Below are 16,413 nucleotides of genomic sequence, written 5' to 3' on the forward strand. Positions count from 1 at the left end.
TATTGTTGCTTTGTTTTTAAAGGAATTTTAGGGAATATTTTGTATTTCCTCTTTCACTCATTGTTCAAGGGAGACTTTAAAATTTCTGGGTGAAAGAGGCCTTTTTAGATTTCAACTGTTTTTATTATTTCTGTGCTGGTAACCTTACTGATACTGGGCCTTACTTGTTATTTAGTTGTTAGGGGTGTCAGCCTTTTATAAGGAAGGTGTTTTGTTGATAGGGGATTGGCAGTTCATTGGGCCAGAAGCTCAGTATCTGATCATGAATCTTTTCTATTAGAGGGCCTTAAATCTCAAGTACAGGCCTAGGGAATATTTAGAATTGTATGTTATAATTTATAAGTCTTACTTTTGTTTGAAAACTTAGATAAAAATGTTCACCTAGATTTTATAGGTTGCTTTTGAAGTTAAAAAAAATTTAAAAAAGCCCCCAGTATCCCTGTTCTTATCCTATTGTAAAAATTTAAAGTATCTTGCTTTAATTTTCCATCTAATAATTTTCCTGATCAGGGAATCTTATGTAGTTTTTTCCCCTGTATTATTTTAGTTTAAAATGTATTTTAATGACTTAGTTCATGTACTTTAAGTGCCTATCTGAAAAGATTATATTCAGTATTCTGGAAATTTAAAATAGTCAAGACATTTCTAGGAGAGAGAATTCTTTATATACCAAGTTTTCCTAAAGAATTCAAGTTTGAAATTCTGCTGAGGAAAATCTAGTTCCTAGAACAGTTCTTTTTCTTTAGCTGAATGCAGTGTGCAATTAAGAATGGTACTTTTAATTTTTTTTTAAAGTACCTTTGGTTACTAGTATGTTAATTTTTCCTTTATGGCCTGAATTTGTTCTTAACTTGGAGGCTGTGTAACTGTGGCTTGTGATGAGGATACTGTCACCTCATCCTGACTTGAGAGACATCTTCTGTCTCCAGACCAGCAGAGGATGCTGTCCTCATTTGTGTACGTGTATGTGCACAGACACAGATGTGTCTTCTGCACTGAATTGGGATAGAACTATCAATCTGTAAGTGTAGTATGTACTAGAGGGGACATCCGAACTAAAAACTTTAACCAAAAACATGTTGGTCGGTATGGGCTTCTGGCTCATCACAATCTTTTAAGTATGCCTTTTAACAAATATTTTAAAAACGATTTATTTCATGAATTTGTCACTTTTTGTTCGAAATAACTTTCATCTTATTCATTCTGAGCAGGGTGTTTCTAGTGTTTGCCTTGGTGCACGGGAAGCATGCTTCCCCAGGCCGACTGAAGCCCTCACTGCAGTGCTTTCATACTTGGTTAGTTAAGTAGCAGCGTGCTGCAGCGTGAACCTGTGTTATATTATTTAGGAGCTGTCGGTTTCAAACACTTCATTTTTCTAAAACCTGTTTTATCTGACCCTCATGCTTCCCTGTAGAAAGGTGCTGACTGCGCAGGCTCTCCCTGGGTTCTTGAATTGTGTATGATTCACAGAAATTGGATTTGAGGGTTCTGAGGCTGTCCGCATTAGCTCTGAAACTGGTTTTTAACAAGTGGTGTCCTATTCTCCCACATTTGACAAGCTGGTTGCTGACCTTTCTTTAGAAACCAAGAAACTGTAGATGTCAGAATTCTCTTGGTAAAAAGAGGACGTCTGATTACTGTGCAGAGGATGTGTCAGTTGTTTTCTGTGGAGACATTAAGGCCTCAGATGTTTATAATTAGAGCTCAGGTGTTCTGGGGGGACCGGAGGACAATACATGGTGATAATTCAGTACGAGCTTGAAGGAAGTTCCATGACGTAAGCCACCCATCAGCACAAGTGTGATGTGTTCATTGACTTTTTCCTTTGGAACTGGAGAAATGGGAAAGTAAATGTCTCATAGTTATATTTGGGTATTTCATGGTTATCTTGCAGCTTTTCACGCAACACCCAACACGTATAAGCGGAAGAACACGGAGACGGCCCTGGACAACAAGCCCTGCGGCCCGCAGTGTTACCAGCACTTGGTAAGCGTGCGCGGCAGGGGTCTGGAGGGCACTGCAGGACTTGGTGAGGCCCATGAAGTCAGCGGTAACCTGGCCGTTCCCATGCTTTTGTTGGCCACGTGATGGGCAGAGATTTCTCACCCATGTCTCTTCGTGGCTCTTAACGTACCGCACACTCTAGTCCTTCCTTAATCTCGTATTCTCTGTTAATCTCTTCAGCATGAGGTCTGTAGGGCCCAGGACTCTGGTGTTTCCCAGAGCTCATAAGCATGGGAAGCACAGGTGGCCCGCTCCCCCCAGCGACACAATGGTTGCAGGCAGTGGTCCCCAGGCTTTTGTCAGAGCCCGAGCCCTTTGCGTCTTAGACCCACTGTATCTGAGCTGTATTATATAGGTCCCGTAGAAGTGGTGTGTTTTTGTTTTTTGTTGTTTTTAAATAATGATGGAGAAAAGGTAAGGGTTTAAGAAAATATGAGGTAGAAAAGTTGTTTTTTACGGGCACTATCTTATTTTTACCATTTCCCCTCTTTGAACCAAGCCACTCCTACCTAGGAACTAAGTGGGTATATATTGCCTGTTGGATTTTGGACAGAAGATTCATTGAATGGCACCTGCAGAAGGTATCCGATTTTTAAGCAATTTGGTTTTTGTAGAATGAAGTATAAAACTGTTGGCTGCTCTCAAACTTCTCCCTTCTATTGCCACTAAAAATGGAACTCTTGGCACTGTTTTATATTCTTTACAAGGCAGAATTTTATTTGGCTCATCTAAAGTGTGTCTGTAGTCTCTCTGTAATCCATGCTCTGACCGTTGTTTTATACTTTCTGAGATGGGATTACTGCACTTGGTAATGCAGAGCGTAACCCTCACGGCCTGTTCGAGTTCCTTCCTGTCTCTCTGGGGCCGTGCGTGCCCTACGGGAGCAAAGCGGGCTGTTCTGCAGTGAGGCAGGAGTGACGGAGCGGAGCATGTGTATATGTTTTGTCGTCCTGTGTACACTGAGAGTTACCGTAGAAAGAGATGTGTTCGCTTAAGAGACCCTGAGAAAGGAGAGTCTGGTTCTAGGTGCACGTTAGGTCTATGATTCTTCTTCAAGTTCACGTTTAAATAGACTGTATTACATGAAGTATATTTTGTATTTTACTTTATAATCAGGTAACATAGAGCTGTCTCCTTGCCTGATTTTGTACTGCTTTGTATAGAATCCATGTTTATCTTTCTGAAATCGTCAGACTGTCAAAAGCAGATAGAAAACAATCGTATTAGATACGTGATTATTTGTGAAAACCAGATGTTGTGGTAAATGGGACTAACTTGCTTATGCAGTCCTATTTTTTTTCTCCTCCACTGAAACGAGCTGCAGAACTTTACCTTGATGTCTCCACTTTTCCCTTTATAGGAGGGAGCAAAGGAGTTTGCTGCCGCCCTCACTGCCGAGCGGATCAAGACGCCCCCCAAACGGCCGGGGGGCCGCAGGAGAGGCCGGCTGCCCAACAGCAGCAGCAGACCCAGCACCCCCACCGTCAGCGTGCTGGAGTCCAAGGACACTGACAGTGACAGGGAGGCGGGGACCGAGACCGGGGGAGAGAGCAACGACAAGGAGGAGGAGGAGAAGAAGGACGAGACCTCCAGCTCCTCAGGTGAGGCGGCCGCTCGCCGGCCCTCCTGCTGCGGTGAGCACGAGCGGGTATCGTGGCCGGGTCGCTTCCCTAGCTGGGCCGTTTTGCACAGAGCGAGAAACCCGAGGGCGCCCTGCATCCCATGACCCGCACCTCTCCCCTCACCCCGCCCTCGCCTGGGACGCTTGCCTGTCTGGGCGGCTTGAGGGTGGACGACCCTGTTCATTTTTACTCCGGGTCATTTTCCCTTTCCCCTCTTGCTTAGCCAGAGTGTGATGAAAGTCTGATCATTCGGTTGAACAGTCTTGCTGGTCTGGGGCAGTTTTGGTCAGGAGAGAGAGTTAGAACTACCCTCTGGCACGTTACTGATTGGATTTCCATTGTCCTTTCAGCCCCGTGAGTCACAGCGTGAATCCTAATGGTATAACCCGTTGGCTTTCATTTTGGAAAGCTGTGTTAGAGGGAGCTTGTCCCCTGGTTCCCATGGGGGAAAGCTTACTGGTCCAGGTTCTGGCCTTAGTTTATCCTCAGATATGATTCACATCCTGTTTTCTTAAGCACACCCGAATGTAAGTCTTAATTCTGTTCTCCAGCTGCCATTTCCTTCTTCCTTTTCCTAACTGCCGTTTCTTGACCACTGTGTACCTTTGGTTTCATAGAAGCGAATTCTCGGTGTCAAACACCAATAAAGATGAAGCCCAACAGCGAGCCCCCTGAGAACGTGCTGTGGAGCGGCGCTGAGGCCTCCATGTTCCGGGTCCTCATCGGCACCTACTACGACAACTTCTGTGCCATCGCCAGGCTGATCGGGACCAAAACCTGTCGACAGGCAAGCGTGTCCCATCGCTGCTGCCCCAGGGCTCCAGGTGGAGGGGGCGGTGCGCACTGTCCAGACACAGGGACATTCCTGGTACCATTAGGCTCCTGTTCATCTCCTGAAAAGAAGTAAATTTCTTTTTTTCACTGAGTGGAAACCGAAAGAAAATTATTCTTTCGACTTTAGATATTTCAGGTTAGGCGGCAGTGGTTTTTATTTTTTTTTTAATAAACTTTTATGTGGGCATGATTTTCAATTTATGGAAAAGTTGCAAATGGAGCCCAGAGTTCCCATATACTCTTCACCCACCCTGCCCCAGTGTCAACACTGGTGTTCTTATGTATTAACTAAAATCCAGACCTTCTTCAGATATCCAGTTTTTCCACAGATGTTCTTTTCTTTGTTCCAAGATCCAGTCCAGGATATTGCACTGTTTAGGACTATATCCCTTTAAATTCTGTTGGTCACCTGAGTCACCTTTCCCTGGGACAGAGAACGGGTGGGAAAGCTGCTGTCTTCATTAGTGAGCTGGAGGACCTGCGGCTCGACAATGCCAAGGGACCGAGTTCTCTCAGCAGGGCAGTGAGAGGAAGGCCCGCCTCCCTCTGAGCCCTTCCTCTGCCTCTTCCCTTTCCCCTGGGACCTGGGGATTTCAGGAGGCCCTCTGAAATGTCCCACCTGGCCTACCCACCCCCTAACCCACCAGTACAGACAAGGAGAGAGACCCCTCCCAGAGTGGGCTCAGCCCTGGGAGGGATCTAGGCGGCAGTGGGTTTTAAAAACCAGGAGGAATTTAGACTGAGCCTCCTGACTCGTGATCAGAACGTAATTGCAGCTGCTCTCCCTGCCCTGCGTGGGTGAGGAGGGGACGGGTTTGCTTCAGCTGGCGATCCTCACGGCCCTGTGACTGTGCCTCTTGTCAGGTGTATGAGTTTCGAGTCAAAGAATCCAGTGTCATAGCTCCGGCCCCCGCCGAGGACGTGGACACCCCTCCCAGGAAGAAGAAGAGGAAACATCGGTGAGTCTGCCGCGGTCGGGCGCTCAGAGGGGCGGGGGCGGCCCCACTCCCTCTGTTAGGAAAGAAGCTCAAGCGGCCTCAAGCCTGTAGGGTCTTGTTTCCACGGGCAGTTGCTGGTGTTTTTCTGTAAGAACACAGCGGCAGGCAGGAGGTGGGGTGTGTTGAGTCATAAAAGGTACACTTACTCTGCTCTGTTTTGGTTCAGAAGAGCTAACCAGTAGCTTTGCAGTAGAGGCCACAGAAACAGGGGCTTCAGCGGTGCTCTGGGGACCTTGGGGCGCTGTCCGCTCTGAGCCGGTTTCACTCTGGAGCCTGGACTTCCCACATGTGTGGCGTTGATTCTGAGACTCCCCGTGTTTGCTCTGCTGTGGGCCTGCGTGAGCAGGTGATGCAGGCAGGGAGGGGAGCGGTTTAAGTGTCGAGGTAGGAAATCATGGCTGGACTGTGCTCTAATCACCACCCTCCCCCCTCCACCTTTTTTTTTTTTTTTAAGAGAGAAGCCTAGTTGGGTTAAGGAAACATTTAGATTACGCTCCCAAGATTGTCTACATATTCATGTTCTATTTCTTTAATAAATGTAGGGCCAAGTTAATTTAGAACAAAAAAACTTGTAAGTTTTCCCACAGGAATTTAGGCTTCAGTCGATACTTTTGCATTTTTTGGTTGGATTATTTCTGACTACCTAGCTCAGTTGAAATGATTGAAGATTTAGAAATTAGAGAAAGTACGCTGTATCAGTATCATTTATACCAGAATAAACCACGAGGCGGATGTGCCCTGCCCACGGGGCCCAGCCACCTGTCAGAGGAGGCCACAGCCATCACGTTGTTCCCAGGTTGCTCCAAACAGACGGCGGCAGATGTCAGCCAGGTAGTGTGACTCTTCCTTCGAGTCACTTGGGGTAAAGCGCTGCGCTCTCCACGGCAAACCGACCTGCTTCAGTTGCTTCTGTTGACACTGACCGTCCACCCTGGCGTCACGAAGAAGATGGTGTTTTATTTTCTTTGTGTTTTGCAGGTTGTGGGCTGCACACTGCAGAAAAATACAGCTGAAGAAGGGTTAGCATCTTCCTGTTCAACTTCATTATTAACTTAAAGATGTCTACTTCTCATTTGTCTTAGAACAGTAATTGGATTGGGGTTAGGATATTCTGATATAATTGACTTTTGTACACTAAACCGGTTTAAGTGGAGACTGTCTGCTGATTAATTTCCAGTCAAAAGAGAACAAGTCTGGAAATCTGACTGAGATGTGGGACAGCCTCTGGGGTTCCTGAGCTCTTGCGGGGGGTGAGGGGGCAATTCTCCTGTTACTCTGTAAACAGGAGGATGTGTAACAGACACAGCGAGGAAACCTGCTAAGCTCAGAAGGTTGCAGGGAGAACGTGTTCTTGTTGGTCGTGTGCAATCACCTCCCACCTCTCTGAACTGACATGGGTGGTGTTATCTTTGTGCAGATGGCTCCTCCAACCACGTTTACAACTATCAACCCTGTGACCATCCACGGCAGCCTTGCGACAGTTCGTGCCCATGTGTGATAGCACAGAATTTTTGTGAAAAGTTTTGTCAGTGTAGTTCAGAGTGTAAGTATGTGTTGTTTCGATGTAATTGCATGAGAATTAAACAGGTTCTTGGTCAGCAGTTTAAAACCATAACTGCAGTCAAAACAAGGACATGGCAGCTCCTACTTGCTGTTTCCTTTGGGAAATTCAGTTCTGCCACTAGGATTCGTGGAGCCCATGGCCCATCTCCTGGCTAAGCGTGTGTGTGGGCAGGTTGGGCAAAGTGAATTAAAGGAGCTTTCTCCCCCTTTGATCATTTAACTTAATTTAAATTACAGTAAAGTTGGCACAGACTGGAAGCAGAATATAGAAATAGCTACCCAGATACCTTTGGGGCACCAGAAATGTCAAGAGTTAGGTGGGTTTAGTCTTGTAGCAGAAGGGTAATGACTGTAGTTTAATGAAACTCGGATACCAAGCAAGTGCCGAGAACTCAGAATGGTTGAAACACGGAGAGTACGTAGTCCAAATCCTTCCTTCACACCTATTTTATGAATCAAACAACTTTAAGTACACATGCCATTTAACCCATAAAAATGAAGAGAGGGGAGCTCAGTGGTCTTTTTCAGTGTGGACAGCTTTGACTTTCCTGTGTCTCCCATTTCCTCATCTGTCTGGTGGGATAGTCAGGTTGTTGGGAGGTGACGAGGTGCTGAGCACAAAACTCCATCTGCGCCATTACGTTAGGCAAGTTTTCGTTTAATGAAGGACATCTCTCTGAAGGTCAAAACCGCTTTCCCGGGTGCCGCTGCAAAGCACAGTGCAACACCAAGCAGTGCCCCTGCTACCTGGCCGTCCGGGAATGCGACCCTGACCTCTGCCTCACTTGTGGAGCCGCCGACCACTGGGACAGTAAAAACGTGTCCTGCAAGAATTGCAGCATCCAGCGGGGGTCCAAGAAGGTACGGCGCGACCACTTTGGGTTGGTCCTTGAAAGATGAGGGTGCCTGGGCAGTTGTAGAGCGTTTAGCTGGGGCAGAAAAGGGAAAGTGATCATTGCATGGTGCAGCCAGCAGAAGGACGCTGGCTGATCTGCAGGACAGTTTGGTAAAGATGAACCAGTACATTCTGAGAAGCAGCTATTGATGGTATCTGCTTTGGAATAAGGTATTTTTCTAGTTGTTTAATAGATGATTTGAATTTCTTATTTAGCTAATAATAGAACAGGTAGTTTAGCTAATCTCCTGAAAGCAAATGAATGGTGTTCCTATCAGAATACAGAGACCTGTTCTTATCAAATAGTATTCAAGGTTCCTTTTTGTGCAGAGTGAGATGGAGCTTCCCAGGGTAGTTTCTGCAGACTTAGTTCCTGTTTCTTTTATAACCTTGAAAATCACACAGCCAGGACTTATATAACGCAGGTCTGGCAGTTGCACGGAGCTGATTTTCAGTGCAGCAACCAGGGAGTTTATTACTGAGCAAGAGAAACAAGTGACATACACTGGGGAAGCTCAGAATCTTCGTTTTTTAGGGTAAATGATGGGTTTCTTCTTCAATTAGTCATGTTTATAATAATAGCTGACATTTGTTATATAATATAGAGTAGGCACTGGTGTAAGTGCTTTGTGTATGAACTCATTATACCCAGAGTTACCAGACTTTGTAAGGAAAGGAGCAGGAACTCAAATCCAGGCATCCTGGCTTCCAGACCCCGTGCCGTGAGTGACCATACCATGTGCGTGTGGTATATGCGTCTCTTGGGTTTGCGCTGACTGTAATGTAACTGAGCTCACACTACCGTGAGCCCTCATCTACCAGCTGTTTCTGGCATGGCTTTATTTTATTGGCTGTGGTGGTAGCCAGCGCCGAGGTCGTCTTACTCCAGGTCATCACGTCACAGTGACGTCGGCAGTTTCCCACGGCTCAGCCCTAAGCAGTCTCATTTCTCTCCCGCCCCGTACTTTGCACTGTGTGATAAGCCCCTCCCTTCAGCTGGTCCAGAGAGTGGACAGTACTAACACTGACGCGTCTTCCTAGACGTCTTTTACCTCCTAAAACAGAAAACTGTGTAGATACCTTTACCAGATGCATTTCATTTGCTTAACCATATTTAGCTAAGTGAGTGAGTGGTCAGGGAGGTGCATTCCTCTGACAGGTGAGTGAAGGCTGGGTCGGAACAGGAATAGACGGGGAGCTTGTGGGATCAGGGAGTCTGTAAGGGTCACAAGGACATTTGGAATGAAAGTATAACGATGAGCCACAACGAAAGTTAGAGGACGTTCGGGAATGAATCCCTGACTGTAAAGGTGGCAGCGCTGGTCGTCCTGGCATCAGCTAAGATCTGAGACCTGGCGTGGAGGCTGTGCCACCGCCTCACAGTGGCTTTTCGTGCTGTCGTGAGGAAGGGCCCGTCCAGGAGGAAACTGCCCTGGAAGGAGGGGCAGCTTCGGGAGGAATGAAAGTCAGTGGAGGAGCAGGAGCAGGGCCTGTGGGGTTTGGACGGGCCCCGCAGGAGCCGGCGTGGGGAGGGGGGCTAGGTGTCCCCCTGTGACGTGCATGTCGGAAGTCAAGGGCTGAAGGAACTGCGGGAGTAGATGTGCAGGGTCACAGGACCCCTGGTGCAGGGCTGGCCGTCCGGGGCCCCACACCAGCACTGGTGATGGGGGAGAGCACGGCTCACTCGGTGCTGGATTCACAGAAAACCAAAGCGCGCTTTCTGCAGTTCGTCAGCCCCTTTGGCTACACGTGGGAAGCTGACCGCTGAGCGGCCTGCCTGTTGGCCGACTCCGTCCCTGGTGGACTTACTGCTTAGGACGGACGGTCCAAGGACTGGCCCCGCTTCCTCCGTCATCTGAGTTGTCTGTCTTCAAGCTCCTTGGGTTGTACGATTGTGTTTCTTATTCTCTAGCATCTGTTGCTGGCGCCATCTGACGTGGCAGGCTGGGGGATTTTCATCAAAGACCCTGTACAGAAAAATGAATTCATTTCAGAATACTGTGGAGAGGTAAGGCAGAGTCAGACAGTGTGACGTGCACTCATCACACGTGTCCACACGTGTCACCTCTAATAACCGCTGTGGATGGGGTTTTATGGGGCAGGCCCATTGGGTTGGATTAGAAATGAATTTTAAAAGCCTTTTCAGCTTGGACTTCTGGGTTTGGTTTGCTTGGTAGCTGGACTGCTTCAGCACTCCTCTCAGTGGAGCTTTTATGGCCGGGGGTTGGGGGACAAGGGCTTTACAGTGTAGAGTCTGCTCCGCTTGGTCCACAGCCTCACTGACAAGGACCTAGAGACAACAGCGTTGTCTGCTGTGTGCGCCTGTGGTTGTGGCGTCAGGATAAACCACAGGGCCGGCTTCGTCTGGGGATTAGCCCACTCAGTTTGTATTTTACTGAGTTAATCACTCAATTTAGATGTGGAAGTATTTCTTAGTCAGAGTCCTTAAAACATCGCTGTTGTTTGACATGTCGGCGTGCAGCCGAGTGGAAGAGCGGAGGTGGCCGCAGTGACGCTTTGCTGCGTCTCCGCAAGGCCCTGGGCCTCGAGGCGAGCCTGGGTGTGTTCTCCTACCAGACTCACCTAATCCAAAGCCCTTTCATCCTATCTTTTTAGATTATTTCTCAAGATGAAGCAGACAGAAGAGGGAAAGTCTATGATAAATACATGTGCAGCTTTCTGTTCAACTTGAACAATGGTATGTTTGAGTTGGGGACGTTTGGTTCCTGGGTTGCACTTGGGAGCCCTTTTGCTGGCTGAAGGGTTCAGTAGTGACGTCGGAGGCCCCACGTGTCAACGTTGTGTCTGGAAGGAGCTCCTGGCATTTCTTACCGCAGGCTCAGGGAAGGGCCGTTTGCTCGAGAGCCCACGAGGTTGGACCAGTAACTGGAGTGGGGCTCCCTTCGGCTGGAGGGGTCACGCACGGGGGGAGCACCGTTCTGGGCCGGCCGGGTGGGGGCGGGAGGCCACGGCAGCCCTGGTGCTCAGGTCTGGTGCCCTCGTGCCTTGGGGAGTCCGTCTCTGACCTTGGGAGCACAGACTTTTGAAGCAGCTCCAAACCTCCCCTGGGTGCTCGCAATAAAGGAAGCTGCATTTTGCAGACAGTGAACTTGGGTGGGAAACATAAGGTGCAGGCAGCGTCCCTGGTGGGGACCGCGAAGACGACACAGATGCGTGAACACCTGCCGTCACAGCGCCTCGGCTGAAGCAGTAGGCTGGGTTCTTAACGAACACGTTCCACAAGCAGGATGAGGAAGACAGTGTCATTTAAATGTGAAAATGCTTATTCCTGATGTCGGGTAGAATTTAGATTCCAGTTTTTGCATGTTTTGCTCAATAAGGTAAATTTATAGCTGATATAAATACCTTCAATTATTGTTAATTCTAACCTAGAACAGCATTTTCCCCTGAATGTCATTTCATACTGGGTGACGTTGTTTGATCCCTTTTGCTTTTGAAGGTAAAGCCTAAAGAACTAGAACCAGTTGTATTTCCAGAAGCATCATAACTTTGTGTCCACTGATCTGTAACTGAAATTGTGTTTTTCTCTTTAGATTTTGTGGTGGATGCAACCCGCAAGGGTAACAAAATTCGTTTTGCAAATCACTCAGTCAATCCAAACTGCTATGCAAAAGGTAGGTGCCCCTGGGGCGGAGTCCCCATCAGTCCCCTCCCAGCCTGCGTCCGCTAACCTGACACCATGTCTCTTTCCAGTGATGATGGTGAACGGCGACCACAGGATAGGGATTTTTGCTAAGAGAGCCATCCAGACTGGTGAAGAGCTGTTTTTTGATTACAGGTTGGTAGCTCCGTGCTGGGGCTCCTGTCCTTGGAGGGACTGACTGCCGGTCAGTGTTTGCCGTGGGCAGTGGTGGGAGTTAGGTTATACTGTCTGGTAATGTGTCATACAGGTAATGTTTATTTTTAAAGTAGGAGCCATTTTTACCCTCTGGCTCCTTTGTGCGGGGAAAAGCCACACCAGCCATCAGGGGGCCCTAGGGGTGGTCATAGCCTTGGGCATTCACACCGTCAGGCTCTGGGGGCTCAATGGACAAGTTCTGAAATGTCCAACTAGACAGTCATCTGACTGTGTTTAAAGATAAGTCCTGGGGCTGAATGGCCATCCTGTCCAGAAGCCCAGTTCTGGGAGGACTGAGCTGTCTTAACCTGGGGGCCCCGTGTGGCCGCTTTCAGGGGCCAAAACTGCAGCCCGGCTGAAGGTGAGCTCTCACCGAACCTCCCTGAGCCAGGGCGCCGCGGCTCCTCCCTCTGGGCCGTGGCCCCTCCCACTGAGGAGCAGCTGGGGGGGGGGGGGCCCTTCCTGCAGGCTCTGTCCAGGGGTGGGGGGCGCACAACACGCCTCTTCTGGCCTCTGTTTGCTAGGCTGTGTCCTGGTTCTTCATGGGGAGGTGACCAGCCCTGGCTGCTCTGGGTCCCTGTTGACTGGGAGCCCAAGTCACACTCCGCCTTCCCCGGGGTCAGGCCTGTGTCGTGATGCGGGTGGGCCCAGCTGGAGAGGGAGAGCGCAGGGGGAAGGGCCGTCCTAACAGCGCTGTCCAGTTCAGAGCGCACCCACTTTTCAGCTGGAATGTTCCCAAGGACACAGCTGCCTGCTGCACCTTCGACGAAGGTGGCTTGTGCGGGCGGCCGTGTCTGGACACGCGCGCTTCCTCAGGGACCAGCGGCCAGGGCGGGAGCTCCCGGCTGGAGCGCACTCACCCCTTACCCCTGCTGTTCCAGATACAGCCAGGCTGACGCCCTGAAGTACGTGGGCATCGAAAGAGAAATGGAAATCCCTTGACGTCTGCTACCTCCTCCTCCCTCTCCTCTCCGGAACAGCTGCCTTAGTTTCAGGAACCTCGAGTACTGTGGGCAACTTAGAAAAGAAAATGCAGTTTGAAATTCTGAATTTGCAAAGTACTGTAAGAATAATTTATAGTAATGAGTTTAAAAATCAACTTTTTATTGCCTTCTCACCAGCTGCAAAGTGTTTTGTACCAGTGAATTTTTGCAATAATGCAGTATGGTACATTTTTCAACTTTGAATAAAGAATACTTGAACTTCTTGTTGTCTTATCTGTCACAGCATCACCAGCTGATTTTAGACAAGGACTGAGCCTCTATTGGGAAAATCATTGACCTCCTTTGGTTTTTCTGTAGTCATCCTACAAATCTTAACTACTAGTGCCTATTAATAATAATTTGCCTATTTATAAGAGAGATATGCTCACATATGAAGTACAGCTGTGAATATATTACTTGTTAATAAGAAGCTACCTACGCATGCGTGACTCTACCTGTGTCTGAGACCAGGGTGCGATGTGTCCCTGTCAGCCGCGTGGCGTACCCTCCCTCCAGGCTTCGTTCTCCATGGGACAAGGTGATTTCTGAGACCCTGCCTAGCTCCACAGTCCTTCAGAAATAGGAACGGGTAGAACCAGTTTTATACCTTCTTGGAGGACAACAGAAACGGGGTGCTGCCCTGGGGGCCAGGTGGAGCAGCGGCCGGCCTCTCGCACCGCCTGAGGGACAGCTGTCTGCAGTCTGTGGCTGGAGTTGCTTGTCCTCGCGTTACGTACATTTTTTATTTATAACTAACTGATAACATGTAGTGTGAAGCATAGTTATACCTTACCTTCCCTTCCAGTTACGCAGACGTCTCCCAGACTCTGGTTCCTAGTGCAACGAGGCACGAGCCACCGCAATGTGAGTTCGCCACTTAGCTCTGGCAGCGAGGAGACCTGGCCTGAGATGCTAGTCTCGTGCAGTGCCCTTACCTGTGCCTCGCTTAGTTCTGATGCACCCCCTCCCCCAGCCAGGCCATGGAGTCGCCTGCTCCGCCGCTGACAGTCACGGAGGCCTGCCCCCTGCAGGTCTGTTCGGAACACTACACGGACGGTGCCAACAATTAACTAACTACTGACCCGGGGCTCATTCCAGCCACGACAGCAGTTAGCAGCTCCCAGCCCGTCCCCAGGCGGCCACACCCGGTGGGGGATGCAGGGAGGCTCTGCTCACGTCATACAGCAGAGACCCGACGGCAGCAGACATGTCCTGACGGAGACCAGTAATTGTGAGCACTGGCTGGTGTGTATTCTCAGCGCACAGCAAGCTTCCTGTACCCTGATACGGAATGTCCGTGGACACTGGCCCCAAGGACACTGACCGGAAACACGTGACCTGCACCCATTTGCTGTTTCCCCTGTGATGACAGAGGGCCTCCTGAAATCTGCCCTTGTTTACAGCGAGGGGTGGGGGGAAGGAATCCCAGAGCACACAGGGTGTTCAGATACCCAATTAACAGAAAATCTGGGCAAAAGCTAAGTGTTAGCGTGCTTTTGTTCCTCCCTCCACTGAGGTACCAGTTACCCAAGTGTACGCGGGAGAAGCCCGATCATTTCTCTATCGGAGAAAATAGTTAAGGGACGAGTGTCATGAGCTGTCACGTCAGGGTACAAATACATTGCAAGCAGTTTCCATGGTTCAGGAACATCGCACGTCATTCACTGAGGGCGAGGACAGCCCAACAACAGGCTGCCCAGCCGGTCACTTTCTGTTGTCCCCGTGCATTTTCCTTAATGGTCACGAAGAACCACGCGTCCAACAGCAGCGTCCTGGCTCCGTGAGCGCGCCGTCCGGCTCGCCAAAGTGCTTTTATCAGGGTTTTGTAAATGATTCCAAAAGTCAGTCATCTACCTAGACACTGCTTCCTCATTATCTTGCAGTACTGTCCGAATCATTCAGTCTCCAGCCTTCACTGCGTCCATGCAGTGACCAGCAGTGACTGGCATCTCCACCCAGGTGTCCCCCCCCCCCCCAAAGGTCGGCTAAGGAGTCGGAGGATTCAAAGCTGTAGCTGGGCCAAGGATGAGGCTCCACACGTGGCCAGTCTAAATGCACTTCATGGGGAAGTTTCAGAGCTTTGGGCATAAGCAGAAATATCACATGCTTGCTTATGCTGCCAGCCCCAGGATTAACGATTCCAGTGAGGGGTCTGTCTACACAGCACCTGCGATCTGTATGGGAACCATACAATCTTACCTGCAGAAAGTGGTTGTAAAAACCAGTCCACACTCGCCCAGTGGGACCAAGTCACTATTCTCCCACGAGAGACGAGCTTCACGTATATAAAGTGAAGTCACCCAGACAAGGCAGTGCCATGCCTTAAAAAAAAAAAAAAAGTCATTAGAAGGGGGATTCAATTATAAGTCAGCATGTCTTTGATTTTTCATCTGGATGTGATACTCTTAAGTTTTTTCAAAGGAAAATTAGATGCCTCAGTAAATAGGTAGGCCACCTTAAAAATGCTCAGTGAAAACACTTTGAGAGTCCAGGTCCTCTCGGTCCTGTGTCTGCTGTCCTCTCAGCCGCTACTCAGGCTACTTCTCACAAGGGCACTGGCGGGGACTGGCTGGCATCTGCATCTACGCGGGCACGAGGTCCGACCAGAGCCCAGCCCAGGAGAGCCTAGTACCCTCCTCGCGGGAAGGATGGTCCTCCCTCGACCTCTCCTCCCGGCTGAGGGTGGTTCCCTTGGGTGGTGATACCCGTGGTGACAGATGCTCAGCCTGGAATGTGGTTCTCCTTCAACTGACTGACCCCTGTGGGTATGCAAGTGCTCTGTCACCCGTCCCTCCCCCAGGGCGGGGACTTCCACAGGGACTAGGCACCAGACAGTTGTCAGAAGACCTGGGCATTTGTCTCCACACATCTTCAGAAGACTGCTAAGTCATCCTGAAAAAGGCAGCTAATTGGGATTCCCGCAGCTTGTACTGGAGGCCCTGGCCGTCCCCGTCGGGCTGGGATGAGGTTTGGGGAAGAGGTGCAGAGTCTTGAGGGGACTTCGATTCCACACCGTTAAACGGGAGCCAGTGTTGAGGAGGAGGTGCAAGGTACCACCCGAGCATGTGAGCCAACCGCCCGGTCCCCCACCCCGTCCGCCTTTGCTCACTCACATCCTAGGACTTTGCCAGGGCGCTTTCTGTCCTGGATGAATTCAAAGACACCAGCAGAACCTTATAGTTTAACTGCCCAGCCTTGATGGGCCTCAGACACAAGTTCTGCCAGTGGCTCCCTGGTGGTGATTTACAGCAGTTTGTCCCAGAAGCAGTGGCCCCAGCTTCCAGCCTGGGACTCCTGGGCAGTTTCCCCGTCATCCTCGGGGCCCTTCAGGGTCGGGGGGAGGGCGGGTCCCCAGGGCGGTGGCAGCGCTTTCTGCTTGGTTCGTACACCAGGAACCTTTGTAAGACTGTGTGAAAGAGGAAGTACACTCAAAGCATGGAAACCGTTTAGCCTCTTACTACCACAGCTTTTAATAACCCGTTTAACCTTTAACTTTTTTAAACTAACCTGTCAGGTGCCAGGTTGGCCCCAAAACTCTAAGAACTTACCTTTTGCTTATTCCTTGAGCTGCGTCGGCCCCGCGCCGGTAACCCTGACTCAGGCAGGCGGAGACGGAAGCGCCGCTGGGAAGCTGGTTCGTCTTCCCAGCACGGAG

General features: G+C 49.6%; 1 protein-coding gene across 9 annotated transcripts in view; it reads left to right on the forward strand.

Moving 5' to 3' along the window:
* Positions 1–12,981, forward strand: part of EZH2 (enhancer of zeste 2 polycomb repressive complex 2 subunit) — a 55,088-nt gene extending 42,107 nt beyond the window's left edge. For all 9 annotated transcript variants that reach the window (XM_074366855.1, XM_074366856.1, XM_074366852.1 and 6 more), the window contains 12 exons: positions 1,895–1,986; positions 3,365–3,605; positions 4,244–4,413; positions 5,325–5,419; positions 6,437–6,477; positions 6,876–7,001; positions 7,704–7,882; positions 9,829–9,924; positions 10,533–10,614; positions 11,471–11,551; positions 11,631–11,715; positions 12,657–12,981. In XM_074366855.1, coding sequence (XP_074222956.1) covers positions 1,895–1,986; positions 3,365–3,605; positions 4,244–4,413; positions 5,325–5,419; positions 6,437–6,477; positions 6,876–7,001; positions 7,704–7,882; positions 9,829–9,924; positions 10,533–10,614; positions 11,471–11,551; positions 11,631–11,715; positions 12,657–12,717 — 1,349 coding nt within the window. In that variant the 3' untranslated portion in view covers positions 12,718–12,981. The remainder of the gene's footprint in view (positions 1–1,894; positions 1,987–3,364; positions 3,606–4,243; positions 4,414–5,324; positions 5,420–6,436; positions 6,478–6,875; positions 7,002–7,703; positions 7,883–9,828; positions 9,925–10,532; positions 10,615–11,470; positions 11,552–11,630; positions 11,716–12,656) is intronic.
* Positions 12,982–16,413: the final 3,432 nt, after the last annotated feature.

This window comes from Camelus bactrianus, chromosome 7 (assembly GCF_048773025.1).
Source record: "Camelus bactrianus isolate YW-2024 breed Bactrian camel chromosome 7, ASM4877302v1, whole genome shotgun sequence".
Taxonomy (NCBI): Eukaryota; Metazoa; Chordata; class Mammalia; order Artiodactyla; family Camelidae; genus Camelus; species Camelus bactrianus.